This window comes from Trichogramma pretiosum, unplaced genomic scaffold (genome assembly GCF_000599845.2).
Source record: "Trichogramma pretiosum strain Unisexual culture from Peru unplaced genomic scaffold, Tpre_2.0 scaffold54, whole genome shotgun sequence".
NCBI lineage: Eukaryota > Metazoa > Arthropoda > Insecta > Hymenoptera > Trichogrammatidae > Trichogramma > Trichogramma pretiosum.
Window position 1 is genome coordinate 1,084,140 of NW_019641628.1, and position 21,014 is coordinate 1,105,153.

The window sequence follows — 21,014 nt, forward strand, 5'->3', positions numbered from 1 at the left end:
AATGTCATTTTATTAAAATCTCTTACTCGGTAGATTTTATATCAAATTTGGTCTGCTATCCGGATTTATACAAGGATGATAATTTTCATTTAATTGCGTGAATTTGACATGTATATAGCGTTTGAACGAGTCGAGACATTAAATTGTTCAAAAAATTTTAAGAAGAAGAAAAAAGTTCACGTACTACGTACGATTAATAACTTTTTAATGACATTATCTATTTTTCAAAAGCTCTTTCGGTTACTTTCGCTCGTTTAGCTGTTAATTGTGTCATAAAGCTCTGCAGTCAATTAGCGGCGTTGCGTTTTTGTCATTCGTACGCAATAACAGAACGAAACACACTTGCTTACTTTTCATTCAGAGCTTTTTTCAGTCAAATTCGTTATACGGCATAAGTAATATCTCGCATATAAAAAAAGATAAATGGAACGTATCGCAAAAAAAAAAACAAGATTTATCGCAAAGCATAAAGCAGAAGAAGAAAAAACCATCGAGCGCGCATGAAAAAAAAAAAAAAACGAAATGGGAGGAAAGAAATGATTTACTCTCGCGCCTATATTATATCGAGGCGAGAAAGTGCGTTTTAAACTTATTTGAGGTCACTCTATGATCTAGGGGCATGGACGCGCGACTTTTGGAACAACGCACACGCTCACACGGACGCAGGCCTAGGCCTTGTAGCAGCAGCAGCAATACAGACGACGATCATGTGTGTATATAGTTTAGAAAAAGGCTGGCATCTAGGAATCGAGTAGCAGTATAGCAGTGTCAGTAGCGGCGACGGTGGCCGCAGTAGTAGTAGTAGTAGTGGTAGTGGCAGCAGTAGTGGAGTAGGAATAGCTGCAGTCAGACAGTAGTGGTGCGTAGCATCAGGGGCGCAGGCTCGGGTTTTCAACGAGGCGAGAGGAGGCTGTGGGGGATGCCCTCCTCCTCGTCGTCGTCGTCGTCGTCGCACGCAGGACTACTCGTCGCGTACAAAACGGCTGCACCATCCTGTTGTATACAGTTATACACATACACACACACACATATAGATATAGGCGCTGGATATCGTCGCGTTTTCAGCAGCAGCAGCAGTAGCAGTAGCAGCTTTCGCGCATATACACAGAGAGCGAGATACAGCACACAGACCGGGGGAAAACGGGAAAAATAGAGAGAGAGAGAGAGAGGAAGAAGGGCTCGCTCGACCGCGCTCAGCAGCCGGCGCGCTCAGTTGTACGCTATCCACCCACGCTTTCGCACACGCACACGCGCCTCGCTTAGTGTAACATGTAATAATATAATATATAGAATAGCTCACCACCCCGTATACATATAAAAGCACGTTTTGCACACCTTACAAAGCACAGCTACGACACTCACGTGTGCGCTGTACTGCGCTTCGGTTATTTCTGTTGTTGTTGCTACTGTGGTTTTTGTTTTTACCGCTGCTGCTGCTGCTGCTGCTCCTACTTATTACTAGACAATAACTTTTTAGACTGGCCTTATTCAATTCTATAAGAAAATAGAGAAAAAGAAAAAATACTAGATTTCGACGATAAGCTTTTATACAATAGGTATGTACTTTTTTTATTGTCCAATTCACTTATTTAATTGAGATAAACGTTTCTACAATTTTTAAATTAAATGCATGAAAAAAAAAAATTCAACATCAACCTCTAAGCCTACATCGACTAGTCCGGACAATACAATTTTGCGAGAAAATTCCAACTATCGAGTGGATCGCTCAATCGTCAATTAAATTCTCGAGAGCGGGAAAACACGCGCGGGAAAAGTTAACGACTCCCGGAGCTTTTTTTTCTCTCTCATCGCGACCGTTAAATCGCTGAATCAATTCAGAGAGCTCAACAGTTACGACCGATCCCTGACTTTTTCAGTGCTACCGTATATATATATACCTGCAGCAGTGGCAGCAGCGGCAGTGGCAGCTGCACTTTTTATCGCAACCCGAGCGGCGAGCTACCGCTGGAGCCAGTAAAAGCTACCACGTCCAGCGGATACTGCTGCAATAATGCCCAAGTTCAAAATGAAGCTGGCTCGCAGGCAGACAGTAGCGAGCGCGACAATTACTGATTGCGCCGTCATCGCCACGAGCTCTCGAATACCGAATAATCGTCGTCATCGTCGCGCGGAAATCGTCCGCCGCTTCAGCAGCAGTCATTAGTCCAGCAACAACGACGACGACGACGACGACGACGCGTCAACGCGTAAAATTCACTCGCTCAACGTCGTCGATTGCATCACTGCAATTATACGAAAGGTGAGTGATCGATCGATACATCGCATGCGGATTTTCCATTATTCGGCGTATTATTTGCTTCGGGGCTGGAAATTTATTCCAATGTGGGATATACGGTAAAGTACAACGTTCCTGCGTCGCGACTCGTAAAAGCGCGAAACTGCTCAACTACCTGTAGATCGTGTGCAGCGTTTGGCAAATTCGATTTTAATGCCATTATATTGTGTTCGGGGGAATAAAATTAATGCGAGTCGATCTGCAGCTGTTGAACACTAAATAATTTTGATTCTCGCTTCTCCTTCATTTCGATGTCATTGAATTTGAAAATCACGGTTGAATCGCGCGATGTATTTTATCGTTAATACGTTACAACTAGACGCTTTTAATCATGGACATCGAGTTAATAATATTGCGACGAAACAAATGCTGAGGTTCACCGTAAATAATAATGTCTCTTTCGGGACACCTTTCAAAGTTAACTGTATCGTTGGGAATTAAAACAATAAATTCTACTCGACGTAATTTGCCACATGGAACACAATCGTCGGTCGACGATTCGTTTCGAGAGATAATAGGCTTACATTAAAGTTTAGAAAGTAACGTACAGTTTGCGAAGTGAATGCTCACACATTAAAAGTTGAATCTCGTCGTAATGAGATTGAATTAGGTGGCTCTCTGGATGGTATTAAAACAGTTCTTTCAAGTTTTTTTTTTTCAAGTTATAAGTTTATTACGGAGGTACAAATCAATTTCATTTCTAGCATTGACAAGTTTTAATCAGTTAAAGCGATGATCGAAAGAGATTTGCCGTGCTTTATCATGCGCGATTCCAAGTATAATTCAGATCAGAAAAAAATCTGAATAGTTGATAATGTGCCAAAAATTCTAATCAAAAACGCATCATCGAGAGAATTCAACCTTGAATTCATTTTTTATTATTACGATATAATCTTCTACGGTCCGTTTTGAGGCTTTTAGTATTCCGACGTTATTTTCAATAAAACGACTGCGAATATAAAAAGCTTTGAAGGAAAGCTTTGAATTGGGCAGGAGCACTTCTCTCCTGAAAGATGTCTGAGATACTCGCTCCGAACAAAAAAGAACGGAAGCAAATTCACGGTGAGAGCTTGGCATGGCAACGAATCCTGCGGAGACTATATATTCGACTGTTTGTTTAGTTTTTACTATACGCTGAAGCAAGTTTGTACTGTGAGATTTCACTTTACTTTACTTCCTGTACTAAATCTTGTTTTTAGTTATCTTCAACGAGAATCGTCACGAGTTTCGGTTGTTTCCAGAATTTAAAATTGATTTCGTATATAAAGTACTTGGATGGCAAAAAAACATAAAACAAAACAAAAGTAGCCCAAGACGCGCGTAATTAGGGGACAAGGCTGGTAAACACGTACTTTAGGACTTCTTTTTACGTGGTCAAGGTATGTGTCACGATTTTTCTGTGAATCCCCGGACACGAGATTAAAAAATTTTGCTTAGGCGTAACTTTTAAAAATTAAATACGAAAGAAGGCATGATTACGTAGTTAAACACAGGTGCTACCTCGAAAAGAAAAAAAAAATTTTAGAAGTTTGATATTCGTTAAAGTTTTTTCTCGTGATGAACACATTTCGAAGAATTTTTTTTGATTCTTTGAAAATTTTTTCTCCCACTTTACTTAGCAACTTTTTTTAATCTGCCTTAAAAGTATATATTTTGCGTCTTAATGTAAAACGAAGCAGAGGATTAAACTCTGTGTACTTGGTGACTTGATTTTCTAAAAGATAACTGTAAAGTTATGTTTATTTGTTTATATTTCATCTAAAAGTTTGATCATTATATACCGCTATAAAATTATATTACATTGCTATAAAATTTCACTAGTCAAAACATGTTTTTCATGTTCTACGTATTACCAGTAAAGTAACGCGGCGAAAAAAAAAATTTCATAACAGTATTTAATATCGAGTTCTTAACTCTCTATTCTATTTCCCGATGTAGTTGATATATTTTTAATGCACAGATGTTACAAAACTACGATTCCTTTGCTTATTCTCCTTTTTGCCTTTGACTCGTGATTGAGCCGATTTTACTGAAAATATGTCTGAGAAATGTATACAGGACTTGAAATAAATCTGCTGGATCATATGCGTAAAATCCATACGGCGATTAAAATACTTGCTAGGAATTAAATGACGACGTAATTTATGTTTCTCTGGATAAAAAGTGACCTACTTTTTTTCCTCGGCGTATGAGCCTGCTTTAATAAAAAACGTTCTTTTAATAATCCTTTGATATGGCATCAGCTGTTTTGGATGGTGATTTCAGGGTTTATACGTAAATGCCTTGACGCCTCTGTATCAATTTCGAGCAAAATAAAAAAGATATTGTTTAAAAAATCTTAATTTTGTATATAAAAACGAACCATAATTAAACATCAGCCTGGAGCCGAGAAATGTTTTGTTGACTGTTTACCGCTCTAATGATCGCAAGATTTGCACAACCTGAAACTAAATGATAAATATTTATCGTTAGTACATGCGTATAGACGATGCAGGCCTCAAAAATATTTGCCTTACATAAACAATTATCTTGAGATTGAAATCACGAAGTTACATAATGAAAAAACAAAGACATTTGGAACACGTTCCGAAGTGCATTTCGAGCATATTTTTTTTTTCCTGATAAAAGTTGAAAAAAATAATATCGCGTTGCATGGCTGGGCACGGCATACTTCGCAAAATTTTTGATGTATAGCATTTTGTTTGACGCGCGCTTCAAACTTTCTGCCGAGCGTGAGCGAGAGAGCACTTCACTATAAGCGAGAGAGAGAGAGTGAGACGAGAGGGATGACTTCCGTTGACGAGAAAAAAGACGTGCGCACACGACTGATCGCGCGCGCGCGCGAGAGAGAGAGAGAGAGAGAGAGAGCGAAATACTGGAGGAGCAAAAAAATTACATCTATATCTGCGCGCGACCATAACGTATAGTCACACGAATCATTGATCTACGCTTGCGGGCTGATTTATAAGGACTGGCCGGCGCAATTCGACCGGAAGACTCTCTTGCCTCTCTTTTTATGTTACGATATTTCGGTTGAAAGCTGAAATTGATTTTTTTTTCGCAGTTATCACTTTTATTGTATCAATCTGACGGTAAAGATTTATAATTATTGAAAAGTATAATCGAAATGAATTTCAAAGCTTATCATGTTACAATTATTATACAATTATTATATACTTATACAATTATTTGGACTTAAACACTTGCAGATTTACGAATAAAGGTACTCGCCATCTACTGGTGTAAAGTGGTACAATCGTATTTATGGTGATTGAAAACTTGGTTAAATTTTTTGAAACGAATAAAATTGACATTTGCAGGTCATTTATTCTTATCGGTTAGGCCCATATCAATGTTGAGCTTTTTTATAAGGGCGAATAAAGTAATATAACAAATATTATACACGTTTTACCGACAGTAAAATAAGAAACCTTAAGAGCACAATACGGTGAATCAGTACCCTTGCAAAAAAGACTTAATTGGATATCTCGAAAGAAATAATAGATTGTTAAAGCCGCTATCTCTACGTGCTAATGAAAATAAGGGAGGGTACTTTTCTGTGCGATGACTTTGAATGAAGAAAAATTCGCGTCGTTATTCAATAGCAAGCTTATTGAAGCGGAGAATCACAATCGTTTTTTTTTTCACGAGTCGGTCTAAAAGCTGACATTTTTCAAGGTATACAGAGACAGCATTGGTGGACTATTTCACTCGACTTACGAATTATGGAATTTTTAAATTAATAAACGCTGTATAATCGTTTCTATGTATAAAATTCAAACTATTTATAAAAGTTTATTCAGTTATTACAACACTTTCTAATAAAAACTTGCGCATTGAAAACAGGAGGGTGGGTCGAATCTGAATATGACACACATTTTTAGGGCGAAGTTTATTACGCAAGACAGTAAATTACAGAAAGGCGCAAAGGGAGTCTGTAAAGGACAAAATTTTGGTAACGTAATTTATGAACGCTCTCGGTTTCCTCTCGCTTCGAAAACCCAACGTTTGAACAACATTTTCCTAGCATTCTCCCTGGGCAACCAAAATTTTTTCCACGATTCTCAAATTAATCTTCGGTAATACACGCAATCGCGTATTTATATTTGTTTGATCGACGTGGAATCGGTAACGAGCTATTGAATTCCGTGCTTCGATTGAAATTCATGCATAGCTGCAGCAAACGTATTTCGACAAATAATAATATACCCGCGATAGATATTCGGGATGTGTCACGCCTGTATGTATACAAAAGCTCGCCTCGGAGTTTATATTACGCGAGCTGCGCAAGTTCAGGGGACCAGAGAGAGGACGTGTTTGATGATTTTTATTGCACGACAAAATGTCAAGGCCACATATATAGGCAACGGGCAGAGAAGCACGAGTTACAGATAGCAGCAGTCGTATAGAAATCCACCAGCAGCCCGCTGCAACGGCGACAGCAGCAGCAGTAGAACGAAAGCAAGGGGCAAAGGCTTATTTACTATAACAGTCACGATCAAATGCAGACGCTGCTCATTTCACCAAGCGAGTTTCTCTCTCTGCTCTCTGCTCTCTGCTCTCTCCGCAGCCAGAAATGTAGGAAAGGCCTTGACTATTGAATTGTTGAAAGGGCTTATTTCACTTCGGGGGTACAAAGAGCCTCGTAGATCGGATCTATCATCGAGTATCCTCATGCAAGCAGCAGCAGCAGAGTCAACTAACAACACGAAATTTCCAAAACCACATGCACAAACAGAGTCTCTCAATGATAATCCCAAAATTTCCGTTAAACGTATATACATACCATGCCCAAAGACCTTCCAGGAGGATTCATTATAAGCCATATAGGTAGAATTGCGCGCCTTTGAAGATGGCATTTCTAATCAGGCGCGCGCCAGGTGCTGCTGCTGCTGCTATCGCACTCGTCCTTCGAGACGACTTTAATTTCGAGTCTTCGGGATTATATTATATATACTTCGCGGATAAACGAGGCAGCCTATATGTGATATTGTACGTGGAACGTAACTAGAACTAATGAGCACGATAATCATGATAATAAGCAAAGCTACAAAAAAAGGGGAAAAATATATATGGAGGTTTTGAGATATCGATTCTCATTTTGCACAATGTGACTCTACTTTTCTCTCTCTCTCTTTATCTCTCCTGCGTGTATTAGCTGTAAAATATACGACTGACAAGAGATGGAATTTGTGTGCTCAGCCGGCTCAGAGCAGCCTAAGGATATCAAGGCGTGCTGCAGTGCATCGATGGAGCTCTCGGGCAAGTCTCCAATATAGCTCGATATATACATCTAAGCACACGCCTTTTTTCTGTGCGGTATATCGAAGAAAGGATGAAGGAAAATAAAACGAAGAAAAAAAAGTCCGAAAAATTCATTTGTGTGTGTGTGGATAATATACATTCGCTATCCTTATACCATTTAAAACAACAAAAAATAATGCCGTTGCGCAAATAAACTGTATCGGCTCGGAGCGCGCGGAGGGGGACAATAAATAAAATTCATTGTTAAGTGAGTCCGCGATACGGCGCGGCGCTATTTTCCCTGCTTAATAAATCAAACGGACCATGAGAAAAAGTGCACGCAGTTTTATTTATTTTTTTTTTTTTACCGAAACACAATACTTATTTTGGCTTTATGTCACATACAATATGTACGAGACTAAAATTTCGTATAAAAAATTTATATTTTATATCATGTTGCGGGTTTTAATTATATTATATAATCTTTTTTATTTTCCTTGTTTTGCGTGTGTGTTACAGAACTTAACAGCATGTCGGGGACAAATTTGCATATTGCAGATACCAGCCCAACGCGCCAACCAAGGTAAAACAGAAACACACAAGCGTAGTATGAAAATTTTTCGCAAGAATTAATAAAAAAAAAAAGTTAATTAAAAATTTATCATAAAAAGGAAAGTTGTAACTTTATCTAACGGTTTAGTCTCTTCATCGAGGCTCTGATGCATCGCTTAGACTCTCGTATGAAATGATTATTATTGAAACAATTAGCATGATTAAATTTTCACATAACAATCGTTCAAATAGCGAGTCCAGTTAATTGAAAATCCGCGAGTATGATATAAAATTTATGCTTTTAAACGATCACACACGTGCTACGACTGCTATTCAAACTTGGAGATTTTATGTCCAAACTTAGAAAGTGATTCGTTTGTATAATGGCGCAAAAAAGTAAAAAAGGCCGAAATTGGGAAATCAATTTTATGCTCGCAGACAAAACAGAACTTTCAGCGTCGGACTGCCCGCACGGAGCTCTTTGTTTCCCGATGGATTGATGCCTGCTGGAGATAGCATTGTGCCACCACCCTTGCCCCGACGACATTCAGCAACAGTAGGTTCAATTGAATTTATCTACGTAGCTTCAGAAAACTTTTTATTTCAATTGCCATTATCGGAAGATGGATTTGTACTCTTTCGAATGATTTCCGTCGCTCGAGCATAGTTAAAATTTTTGAATTATCTACTTACTTCATCGAGGAAATGAATTTTAATTAAATTTTACTAAAAGTATAGTCACAAAAAAGTTTTTTTAAAGTTGCGTAACATTGAATTTGCATTATTTTCTCGCAGGAAGTCAGAGTACGTCCGTCATGAGACACAATACAGATGCTTGAAAAGTGTCTCATGTATGATTTTAAGAAAAAAAAATTTTTGAAACGTTAAAGTCATATTAAAGAATATTTATTTTCATTTCTCAATACACTCGCAATGTATGTTACCTTTCTCATTGCAATATATCACAAACGAAACAAAATTCAATTATTTTACAATAAAATATAAAAACATAAATTAATTGTTTTGTTTTGCTACCTACTATCAATTTAACAAAAAAAAAATAAACGAAACTGACACACACAAACCTTTATTTTTCCAGATTATCAATACAAATTCACATACTGGCGGATACTAGCTACATAAACTAATAGACATCTCGAACACACAAACGCAATATCTATATCACGCAATACATAGTTCAAGGCCACCTTAATCATTTATATGACTTACCAGAGATTACACAAATTTGTTTTCAGGTAGCTATGAAGCTTATAACGCCGAATCAATCTTACACGTATCGCAACATAAAATTTACGCATTCACGAACTGCAGTAATAATCGAGCTTTTTTTTTGTATTCAAATCACCGGAACATCGTTAAATTTACTTACAAAACACACTTAGGTTCGAAATTTTCTTGGCGTCGCTCGCAAAGTCGCAAAAAAATACAAAAATATTTACAATCGAGACGGAAAAAATACATACAAGTCATTAAAAAATGTTTTCAGTCGAGCGACTTTATTCAATATATATATAATAATAATATCTCGGCACGTGATAAGCCCGAAGAGAGATAGAGAGAACTTAAGGCAACGTTGATCGAGGTCCCCACGTTTATACAGGCCAATAATGAAAGCACAATTTATCAGCCGGCAGACGTGAAACCACCAATACCAAAGCGCAGCCGAAACGAGCGGCCAATACCGTTAGTCATTCCACCACCAGAATCGCCGCCACCGCAGCAGCAACAGGTTCAAGAAAAACAACAACAACAACAACAACAACACGACCTCGCGAGAAGCCAATCCTGGAAAGAGGCTGCCAATGCTGGCCCCTTCGTCAATACGCTGTCCGATTCGAACAACGAGTGCGAGTCGGACGAGAACATCGCGCTCAATCAAGCCTCGAAAGATCTCGGCAAGAAGCTTCAGAGCATCAGCGGCAAAAGCTCGCACGGCTCTAGGCGCCAGCAGCAGCAGCAACAGCAGAATCTCAGAAGTAATAGGTAGGCCTATTTACTTCCGAGCGAATTCCCTCGGCGCGGTTTATATTCTTGATATATTTCCTCGCCTCGTACTTTTCTCTCGCTCGACGATGCTCACCTGTTTTTTTTTCAATTCCGTGTTTGTTTCCGGATTTCGCGGTGAAATTCTCGTTACCAGTGGCTTAGTCTCTATACATTCGTACACCGTATAGGAGAAAAGAAAAAGAGAAAGACACGCGCGCGAACCGAAGTATCGGTAGTATTGACAGAACGCGGAGGGGCAGGCGCGGGGGGGGGCGGAGGATCGAGTGCTTCCCAACGGAAAATAGATGAAAAGTCACGTCGCGGGGATTACACGGGTGCATTCGTACTTTACATCTTATGTCATATACGAGTGCGTCGTATGTTTGTATATGGAGAAATAATAACTCGTCGTCGCGACGAGCTTTTGTAGAGGACATGATCTGTGGCATTGTCTAGAATTTTTTTTCCATTCGCCATAGTTTATGTACCGATGAAGTCTCGACAGAGAACAAGTGGACACGTGATGTTTATGACAAAAAAAAAAAAAAAAATTACTGCTTAGAAATAAAGTAATTTCGTGTTTATTTACAAAACGATAAGATATTTTTTTTGGAGATTTTTTTTTACGCACACGCGATCTCTTTTCATAAAGTTTCGATTGTGTTCGTTAGTACGTCAAACCTCTCCAATTTCGACAGAAGCGAGCGAGCGAGAAATTTTCAGTTTTTTTTTGGTTTTCAATCGGTGACAAAATGTCATCCTATTCGTTTCTTCCAAGATCGCCCAGGAGGGGTCAGCGCTCGCCGACCAACAAGAGGCAGCAGCAGCAATTTCAGCAGAGATCGGCCGACGACGAGGACGAGGACGACTTCGATCCGAGAATCTCCTCGACTCCGTACTACAAGCAGCTCGCTCACGCACAAGCCTACAATGCCGCGGGAAGGATCTACGAGAACAATCTGTGCTCGCACTTGGCGGCTGGTCGATTTCAGGAATGTTCCACCGGCAAGCACGAGGTTGGCGTTGTTACTTGTGTACAATATTCAAACGAGACAAATGTGTCAAACTTCTTTTCTTTTTTTTTTGCTTTATCTCAAACGCAGCTTAACGATGCTACTACGACGCGCTGCATCGCCAAAACTCAAGACAAGTCGCTGGCGGGGATGGCGTCGGCGGCTGCGGCAGAGGCCAAAGCTACGCAAACGAATCTGCCACCGCCTCTGAGTTCCATCTGCGCGATAAATTCGGCGGCGGCGGCGACATCGAAGCCCGTGAACGCGCGACAAGACAGCAATGTCTCCTCGGACAGCTTCAGCCAGACGAGCTCGCCCAGCTACACGTGCAAGACCATGGAGACGCCTCTGCTGCCCCAGAGGCAGCATCATCATCAGCAGCATCAGCAGCATCAGCAGCATCATGCTAATGGAAAAGTTCCCGGTAAGAAAAAAGTTTTGCCTCTCTACGATACAAAATTTTGAAAAATTGAAAAAATTCAAGCATCGATCTTCGCGATTGGAATATTCTGTTACAGGTCGAGCTCTGCCGGTCGAGCAAGAAAATCCACCGGGCAGTCCGATAACCAAATCGATGAGCACACCGGCGAGTCTGCAGGCCATCGTCAGATTCGAAAACGAAGGGAACATGGCTATGCATCATCACGTGAGTTTCGCTTCCAATTTGATGTTTATACGATAAAAAAAATTGGGCGACACAACGAGATAATTGAGAAAACCGACGACAAAGTACCGAGTTGAGAGAAACCTTACGCGAATGTGGTCAAACGATCGCAGGGTATTATAACCGGATCGCGGCGCGGGCCACGTTGTAATTGCTTTATTGTCGGAGAAGCCCCTGCGCGTGCTTGATCAAAGAGCCCCTCTACCCTCATAGATATGTCAATCGAAAACGCGACTGCCGGGTAAATTCTCGTATAAGCTCATTGTCGACTCACATTTTATAATAAAGTCTTTCTCGTTTACAACCACCACCACCAACAGCAGTAGTAGTAGAAAATGTTTTGTTTCGCCGCATACGCGATGACGCCAAAGTGTACTCTGCAAGTCTTAGGGCTTATGTATACTGCATTACTGTACGCTTTGTTCGTGTGTTCTCTCGAAAGCTTCGAGAAAGTGTGTATATACAGCCCCCTGTGTGTGCCACTTGTGCCACAGCCGCTTAATTTTCGACTTATTGATTTTCTCATCTCACTCTCACACACTCTATGCGTTTCCCGGCTTGCATCGCGCAAAACAAGAGTTCGCTTAATTAATTGAAAGTTCTGTACGAGCTTGTACGAGATCTTTTGTGGAATTAATTTTCGAGGCGAGCGCAAAACTTTTACATAATTTGAATCTTGGACAAATAAAGATCGATCGATCGGACTTATAATTTGTTATCTAATTTACCGCGTTAAAAATCAAACATCGAGTAGCAGCTTTCAATTATACTATATAGTAAATAAATTAACCTTGGTTACACATCTCATTTAATTATGCTCAAGATGCGTGTGGTGAGAGTTTAATCGTCGACAAAATCACAAATAACACAATCGCGCCGTTGTATACATAGTCATCAGCGGCGTGTGTACCACAATTATTATCTTCGAAGACAAACAACAATTTTTAATGGACATTTTATAGCCCCCCGTTCATCTGGCGACGAGGATGTGTTCGAGTAAAATTAGAAACACGTGGATTACGTATATCATAACGTTGTTTGCAGATAATGCGAGAGACCAGGCGCCCGAGTAGTCACTACGTTACGCGAGGCAGATTGCGCTTCAGATTCGCTCAAGTCATCGCCAACGCGTTTGCTCTCATGTTCATGGCGGGCGGCTTGGCTGTCTACTTCAGAAGTAAGTATGCAATTTTTTTGGCCCTCTTGATCGTCGCGGGTGGTGCAGCTGTCTGTTATGTCACAAGTGAGTATTTAATTTAATTTATTTAATTTATTTAATTTATTTTTCGCGCGTAAAACTTGAACAATTTTTATCGTTGATTTTCAATTTTTACTGAAGACAATATTCATTTTAATTTAATTTTTCTCTGTTTATTGTTAATGATATAATTTTACTTATGTCATGAATTAAGCTTTAATTATTTGAGATACGCATTATTACATGATAAAGTTATGATAATGATTAGATCTTTATAATTCAGTTTAAATAGTTTTATCCAGATAACAAGAGTTTTTGGAAATTTTTGCGTTTGATTAGGTAATCGATTGATATAAAAAGATTGATTGAATTTGATTTTTTTTCGCTTATTATTTGAAATAATAAAAAAAGAACATGAATGTATGCGTAATTCTATACAACATTTTTAAAATTCGAGGCTGAAATCGTGATTGAAATTATTATTCATTTATTTCGCACTTGAAAAAAGTGAAATCATTTAAACTTTTTTCTGATTTTGATTTTGACTTTAGGAAATCGAATAAACCTGTAGAAAAATCCACTAGGGTTTGAAAAAATAACATTCGTATAACATTTTCGATTTTTCTTCAGTTATTCGATACTTCAAAGTCAAAAAACTCAAAGAAATGTTCTAAATGATTGCAGTATTGTCAAAGACAGAGTATATAGTAAAAATAAAAACTACTTACGAAAATGCGCAATTTTTCGTCTTCTTGAACACAAAAATAATCATAGACAAACATTTAAATCGTGGTTTTAGCTACGAATTTAAAGGATTTTTTTCACTAGATTGCATTCATAGATTTATAGATTTTTCAAACAGGTCTCGTTTTAATCCACTCATCATAGGGGATTGCAGTTGAGCCGCCGCGATACGCTCCTCATTCTCAACGTAAATGGGATTCTCAAATCCCGTGAAAATTATTTATCGTTCCCACTTTAATTTTTGCATAGATAGTTAAATTTTGAAAAGTGCTAATGATGGCTTATTGAAAGAGAAACTCTATGAAATAGATAAAAAGAGAAAAATTAAGAATGCCTATTAATTAAATAAAGTAAGCTGAAAAATATCATAAAAACCATAATTGCCGCAATCATTAACAGTGATATCTAATAATGGTATTAGGTTTTAGGCGAATTAGCGGTATTTTACATTAAAATAATGGTTATTGATAGTAACTGATAATGCGATATTGTACAATACAGTATATATGCAATGGTTTTATTAAGTATTTGTAATATTATTACAAAAGGTTGCAAGCTCAACGTAACAGATCAAATGGGTAGTAATTGCTACTTAATTGTCATTCGATCGAAAAGAAGTAATTTGACAGAATTCATAGATTTAAGTAAAAAAAACAAATGACCTTTGGTTTCATAATGATGTATTCATAGAAGATAAAATTAGTTATGACTAATTTGTAATTCATTCTAAATTTGTGTGCGAAGTGTATCCAAACGTATCACCCAAATACAACAAAACCGTTGAGCCGACCATCCCCGAACCAACAATGCCGTCGGTACCAGAGAATCCAGCTCCGGGAGTATGTTTGCCGATTATCGTGAGCTTCTGTCAATATCCACAGGTAATTCAAACAGTACATCGGGAATGAAATCAAACACAGATGTTTGAGAAAATTTTCGCTCAGACAATTGCTTTCATTTCGTCTTGACACTAGGTTCCGTACAACTACACGGTTTTTCCCAACTGGATGGGAAATTTCAGACAACGCGACGCCCAGCAAGAACTCGAGCACTACGACGCCTTGATCGACGTTCGTTGCTACGAACTCGCCGCTCTATTCTTGTGCACTATATTTATACCTAAATGCGGAAGAATGAATGGACAAGCGGTTCGACCCTGCAGAAGTTTGTGTTATGGTAAATATTATTCATTGGTGTTTTACACTGTTTAAAGAAACCTTAAATTGAAAGCAGATTAAATGTAAAATAAGTCATTCATCTTCGTTTAAAATTAATGCATTTGTGCTGATTTATATTTGTACATTAACCATGCTCATAAAATGCAAGGTAACGCAATCAAATGCATAGATTTTAATGCAAAATTAACAAAAAACGTTAACGTTGTAAATGAAAGTTAAAATTTCAATACAGATATAATTTTCGTTCATTGATTCAGTAATTTATGAAAATTCAATCAAAATTAAAATCAGCCTTTACCACTAGATGGCGAGTACCTTGATTTGTAAATCTGCAAGAGCTAAAATTAAAGTGATTGTATAAGTCAATGCACGATTTTAATACAATGCATCTTCGCCAATTTCCTGACTCGCCCGACGAAAAAAAAATCGTCCAAGAAAAAGTAAAAGTAGTAACTAACACCATGATATTAAATTATAAAATGTAATAAAATGTAAAAATATTTAAAATTACTAACGATTTCGGACAGCTAATGCATTAAAAAAGACAGCATAAAATCACATTTTCTTACACTTTTTTACATTTTCTTCAATAGGCTATCCGCGTGTGATCGCATCGTCCGCAACAAGTGAATTTCGTGCAAAAAAATGTATTGATTTTTATGAATAAATTAAGACAATTTATGATGGATATGTATATAAATCAAATTCAGTCATCTCAGTACTCCTACATCTATGATGATGTTATAAGGCTTTCTGCTGCATTAAAGCGAGTTCACTTTTTTCACAAAAATCACTTGCTGCGGTCAATTCGATCACATGCGGGCTTGATTGGAATTTAAAACTCATAAGTCAAAATTGTAACATTTAAAATTATTATTACAGAATTTTATGTTTTTTTACACTTTTTTACTTTTTCCGTGTAACTTCAATGAGTTTGAATTCATTGGGTTTTCATCTCTCTACTTATAGGTAAAAAAATATAATAAACTGTAATAAAAAGTAAAAAAGTGTAGAAAAACGTATAACATGTCCGAAATCATAAGTAATCTTACATTTTTTCTCACTTTTTTACTTTTTATTACAGTTCACAACACTATTATGTACTTTATTTGAAAAAAAAATTCCGCTAGGGTAATTACAAAAGCAGAAAAATTATATAAACACATGACAATTGATGTGATTTAAATAAATGTATAAAGAATTGTACATTAAATTTAATGTAATGCTTTCTAAATGGAATTGAATTTTTCAACGTGAAGGAAAAAAAAATTACAACAGTTTATTTACTCAAATGTATAGTTTTATCAATTATACATATGGTAATGAGTGAAAAATCAATTTTATAATTTACAGAAACTAAACGTCGTTGCGGTTTTTTCATGGACGTGTTTAATCTGCCTTTACCTGCATACATGGAATGCGATTTGTTTCCCGAAAGTCCCGATTCCAATGTCTGCGTGGGACATCACGAAGTCATCGAAGCAGCAAAAAGAGCAGCAAGGCCAAGTAAAACTCATCGTCGCCTTTTTTTTTCGAACGAGATTCGACCGAAATCGATGCTAATTTTTTTTTCTTCTCTACCATCAGTGTGCTTGAGCGGCTTCCAGTGCGACGAGAAGCGCTGCATACCGCTGGACTGGCGCTGCGACGGCCACGTCGACTGCGAGGACCACAGCGACGAGATCGGCTGCGGCGAGTGCAGCGACAGCGAGCGCACCGGCCTCGCGGCCATCAGCTCCAAGGGCGGCGGCGGCAAGAGCGTGGCCAACAGCCTGAAGAGCGTCCTCGCGCAGGCCTCGCTGCACTGCGGCGAGCGCCGCTGCATGTCGGCCACCCATCTCTGCGACGGCGTGCCCGACTGTCCCTGGGCTCAGGACGAGCGCAATTGCCGTGAGTTACGAGTTTGAACATTTTTCAAAATTATTTACTCTAATTTCGTGATTTTATTCGTTTCGCGATCAAATAGTTAGATTAAGCGAAGTGAACGGAGACACGGGCAAAGGTCGATTGGAAGTGTACAACGCGCATAAAGGAAGGTACATGTCAGCCTGTGTGTCGCGATGGACGCCGGCGACAGCCAGAGATATCTGTGGACTTTTGGGATACACGTAATTATTCTTTTAATCGCCATGCTCTTTAATTCATGCATGATTTTTTATGGTTATAAAAAAAATTTTTATCATTATTTCTGTACAGGAATGTTGACTCATTTAGGTATTTGATGGCAGAAAGCAATGTAACGCTTAATCCAGCACCCGTAGAAACATCTCCTAAGCTCTGGTATCCGACTCCAAAGAGCTCTAGAAATTTACTCCGTGAATTTCAAGAATGCACGGACGAGAAAGATTACTCCACAATTGATCTTACTTGCTCCAACTATGGTTAGAGAAATCATTTATTTTTTCTCTTTTTTTGCGAAGAAACAAAAATTTGTGGTTTACTAAGCGGCAAATATTTCAACAGAATGCGGTAAAAGGCAGAATTATGGAAATTTGAAAGCGCGCAAGAAGAGAATCGTGGGCGGTGTGGAATCAGCACCAGGTGACTGGCCATTTCTTGCCGCTTTGCTAGGTGGTCCGGAGCAAGTGTTTTACTGCGCCGGGGTTTTGATTGCCGATCAATGGGTTTTGACGGCTGCCCATTGTGTTGGCAAGTAAGTCAAAAATGTTTCATAGTGAATATTGATCGAATACTATATAAATATTAAATATTGGCACATGAAAATTTCAGTCATTCCGACACCTCTGGTTGGACGATACAGTTGGGTATCACAAGACGTCACGCTCATACTTATCTTGGTAAGAAGATGAAAGTAATGAGAGTTATCCCTCATCCCAATTACAATGAAGGAGTACCACACGATAATGATGTTGCTCTTTTCCAAGTAAGTTATTTCAATTTATGCAGATTTCTTTCTTAAAGCATATCGATATATTATACAAATTACTTTCACAATAGCTGGAGCACAGGGTCGAATTTCACGATCACTTACGACCCATTTGTTTACCACCAGCCAATTCAGAGCTAAGATCGGGCACTTTTTGCACCGTGATAGGATGGGGCAAAAAAGAAGATACTGAAAGTAGTTAAATTTTTGATATGCCTAGAGTAAATCAAAGTTATTACGCAATACAAATGAACCTAATTATTTTCAGCCTCGGAATACGAACCGGCAATTAATGAAGTCGCAGTACCTATATTAGACCGAGAAATTTGTAACACCTGGCTTCTGCACAAAGAGGTCAATGTAACTGAGGGCATGATTTGTGCAGGATACCCGGAGGGTGGAAAGGATGCGTGTCAAGTATGAAAAAATAATTAAAACTAATAGAAATTAATTCGCGATCCCATGATAAAACGTAAAAATATGTCGATAGGGCGATTCAGGTGGACCTCTGCTATGTCAATTCGAAGGCGAAGAAGATCGCTGGTTCGTTGGCGGTATCGTTAGCTGGGGTATAAAATGCGCTCATCCGAGGCTACCCGGCGTCTACGCTTTCGTGCCCAAGTACGTACCTTGGATCTCGAAGCAGATCGAGGCGTACACCACCGTCAAGAAAGGATGAGAAAAAATGATAATAATAGTATGCAGCTATCTAATGATTGATTTACAATTACCTTCAATATATGCAATCACAGAATTACAAAAGAAGTAAGTACAAATAACGATGAATTCGCGTTAAAAAGTTGATATTTTGTTATCATCGAACGAAAGTATTTTTATACTGTTAAACAAAAAAACAGAAGGCGTAGAGAGAAATTACTATATGAAAAAAACTATATTTATTTGTCGCGAACTTTCTTGGTTACTGAGAGAGAGAGAGAGAAAAAAAAACGGGGCAAGAGCAAAAATATTTCCTACATTGTTTACAGACGAGACTATCTCTCATATATATTATGAAAATGAAAACGATAAATATATGATAAATATATATGCTGGTCACACATGAATTTTTTAGAAAATAAAGAGAAATATATGAATGTGTTGATGTTAAACAAAAAATATATTAGATATATAATATAAATAACCAGCAAGGTTTAAAAAAATTGCTGCAGTGTTATTCTCAAATGTATCAAACTGTATTATATAACGATTTATGACTATTTATATTGAGGCTCTGTGCTATATAACTTATACATGAAATAAATGGAAACATAGTATTTAAACGACTTGAATCTCAAAAACGTGTAATATCGTATAAGTTGTATTAATGATTGTTTATTTTTTATTACAACTTATCGATTACTGAGACTTAAAATTTTTAAGTTTTTTTACAGCTGACTTTTTTAAATTTGGTTTTCATTTACTTTATACTTTCAAGGTTTGAAGTGACAATCTTCGTTTCGAAAGTCTTGTAAATATTTTGATAAAAAGAAATACTTTTATAGAACTGCGAAATTTGATTTGTCTCACACTCAATTAAATAGAAAAGTTCAGATAAATGGGTCCCTGGGGCAGCATTCGATAAAATATATTGATATACTTTTGGTACTGTACTATTACACATAAAGATTTCAATACTCAACACATAAGATGATTATAAATGCGCATGAAATGCGGATAAAAACATTTTGTAAAATAGATTGTAAAAAATATGTTCAAAAAAAAATAAAATTTTACACTGAGTGTCTAAAACCAACATAATATAAGCAGAAAATTACTCATAGTTACGAGCAAATTACAAAAATGTCAACTCTTATGAAGAGAATATTATTTTTAATTACAAAATTTTAAACTTTCACTAATAAAAAGGGTATCAATATAATAACTACGAAAAGTAACTTCACATCGTTAGAAACCACATTTATAGTTTACATTTAAGAAAAAACAAATATATCTGAATAAGTTAATCACATACACGTAGGACATATACCATTAAAAAAATAAGTACGATCAATGAATAGTTGAAGAATTGATCTTTTTCTTTTATTCCAATTGAATAATTTTCAAAATAAAATTGCAAGATTTTGGATTATTTAAAGATATACTTCAATGAATTTCTTACTTATCATCATTGATGATTCATCAGTTACTGGAATAATTAATTTTAATAATTTGTGTCACTGAATTTGCGTTTCGATAAAGCCTTTGCATAGTGAGTTGTAATAAAAAACGTTATAGTTATTCATTGCATTTAAAAAAATGGAAAAATTCAGTTCTTGCCTAATGTGTAGAAATAGCTTTTTCATTGTTATCACATATATAAAACTATACTAGATATATGTTGTAATGAATCAATGTTGTTGACTGAATCCTAGGAATAAATTAGAAGAATCATCTTAGCACATCATTGATTTACACGAAAGCAGAAATTTTTTTACTTAAGTTGAATGATAAGTTTGTGATAATAAATAATAAAGGGTTTCATTAAAAATGTGTAATCATATTTTTGGAACAAATTTTGATTGATAGTTTTCTACGAACCGTCTAATAGTATTAAAAGAGGTTCGAATTAAAAAAGTGAGCTAAAGATAATCATTTTCTAATAGTTTTAAAAAGACAATAAAGCTCAACTGAGATAGTCTTCCTTAGTGTCCAGACAATGCTTTTATGGTTAAAAATAAATAAATATACTTATTTATCGTAATAAGTATCTGACAATACTGTGTGAACAGACAATAACTAGAGATAAGTTTCCTAAAAAGGAATATAAGTGGTATAATCAATTAACTACTTCAAATAACGATAATATTAATCGAAGTTAGATTTAGATTTAAACATGAATATAGACATAATTCTAATAAAAGTACGTGCTACTATATCCAAAAAATTATTTGAATTGAGTTTTGAAATCTTTCTTTTACATTAACGCAAAAATAAATAAAAAAATTGGAAAACATTCGATAATATACTGATTTCCAAAACTACCTATGTAATGTATACTAAAATAATCAATTTGTAATGAATGTAATGTTAGAAAAGTATACAGTATTATTGTAAGTTGTGTAATGGACTATTAACAAGTTAAATTGTCGTTGATATTTATAATTCGAATTTAGACAGATTGAAAAGGTAAAAAATTTTATGTTTTTTACGTTAGAAAATGAAATATTTACATACTAAAGTTGACCTTGGTTTTATTAAATATATTGAAATGATATTTATGATATTTTGTGA

At 36.9% G+C, this 21,014-nt stretch overlaps 1 protein-coding gene across 1 annotated transcript; it reads left to right on the forward strand.

The window, feature by feature from the left end:
* The first annotated feature begins 1,205 nt into the window (after positions 1-1,205).
* On the forward strand, positions 1,206-18,841 carry LOC106654346 (atrial natriuretic peptide-converting enzyme-like). The gene is made up of 20 exons (XM_014374163.2): positions 1,206-1,556; positions 1,878-2,260; positions 8,060-8,123; positions 8,531-8,648; positions 9,741-10,096; positions 10,878-11,115; positions 11,203-11,536; positions 11,631-11,758; positions 12,821-12,953; positions 14,463-14,599; positions 14,693-14,894; positions 16,250-16,402; positions 16,484-16,786; positions 16,863-17,004; positions 17,093-17,277; positions 17,360-17,549; positions 17,627-17,780; positions 17,855-17,978; positions 18,052-18,200; positions 18,274-18,841. Exons 3-20 carry the CDS (start codon positions 8,071-8,073, stop codon positions 18,460-18,462), a joined length of 3,288 nt encoding a protein of 1,095 aa, XP_014229649.1. The 5' UTR covers positions 1,206-1,556; positions 1,878-2,260; positions 8,060-8,070; the 3' UTR covers positions 18,463-18,841.
* The last annotated feature ends 2,173 nt before the right edge of the window (positions 18,842-21,014 follow it).

Excerpts from the sequence above, each read along its gene's own strand:
- LOC106654346 (XM_014374163.2), top strand. The coding sequence starts at position 8,071 with ATGTCGGGGACAAATTTGCATATTGCAGATACCAGCCCAACGCGCCAA. Across the intron at positions 8,649-9,740 it reads CCCGACGACATTCAGCAACA|CCGGCAGACGTGAAACCACC; the intron begins GTAGGTTCAATT and ends ACAATTTATCAG. Across the intron at positions 16,787-16,862 it reads TCAGGACGAGCGCAATTGCC|TTAGATTAAGCGAAGTGAAC; the intron begins GTGAGTTACGAG and ends GCGATCAAATAG.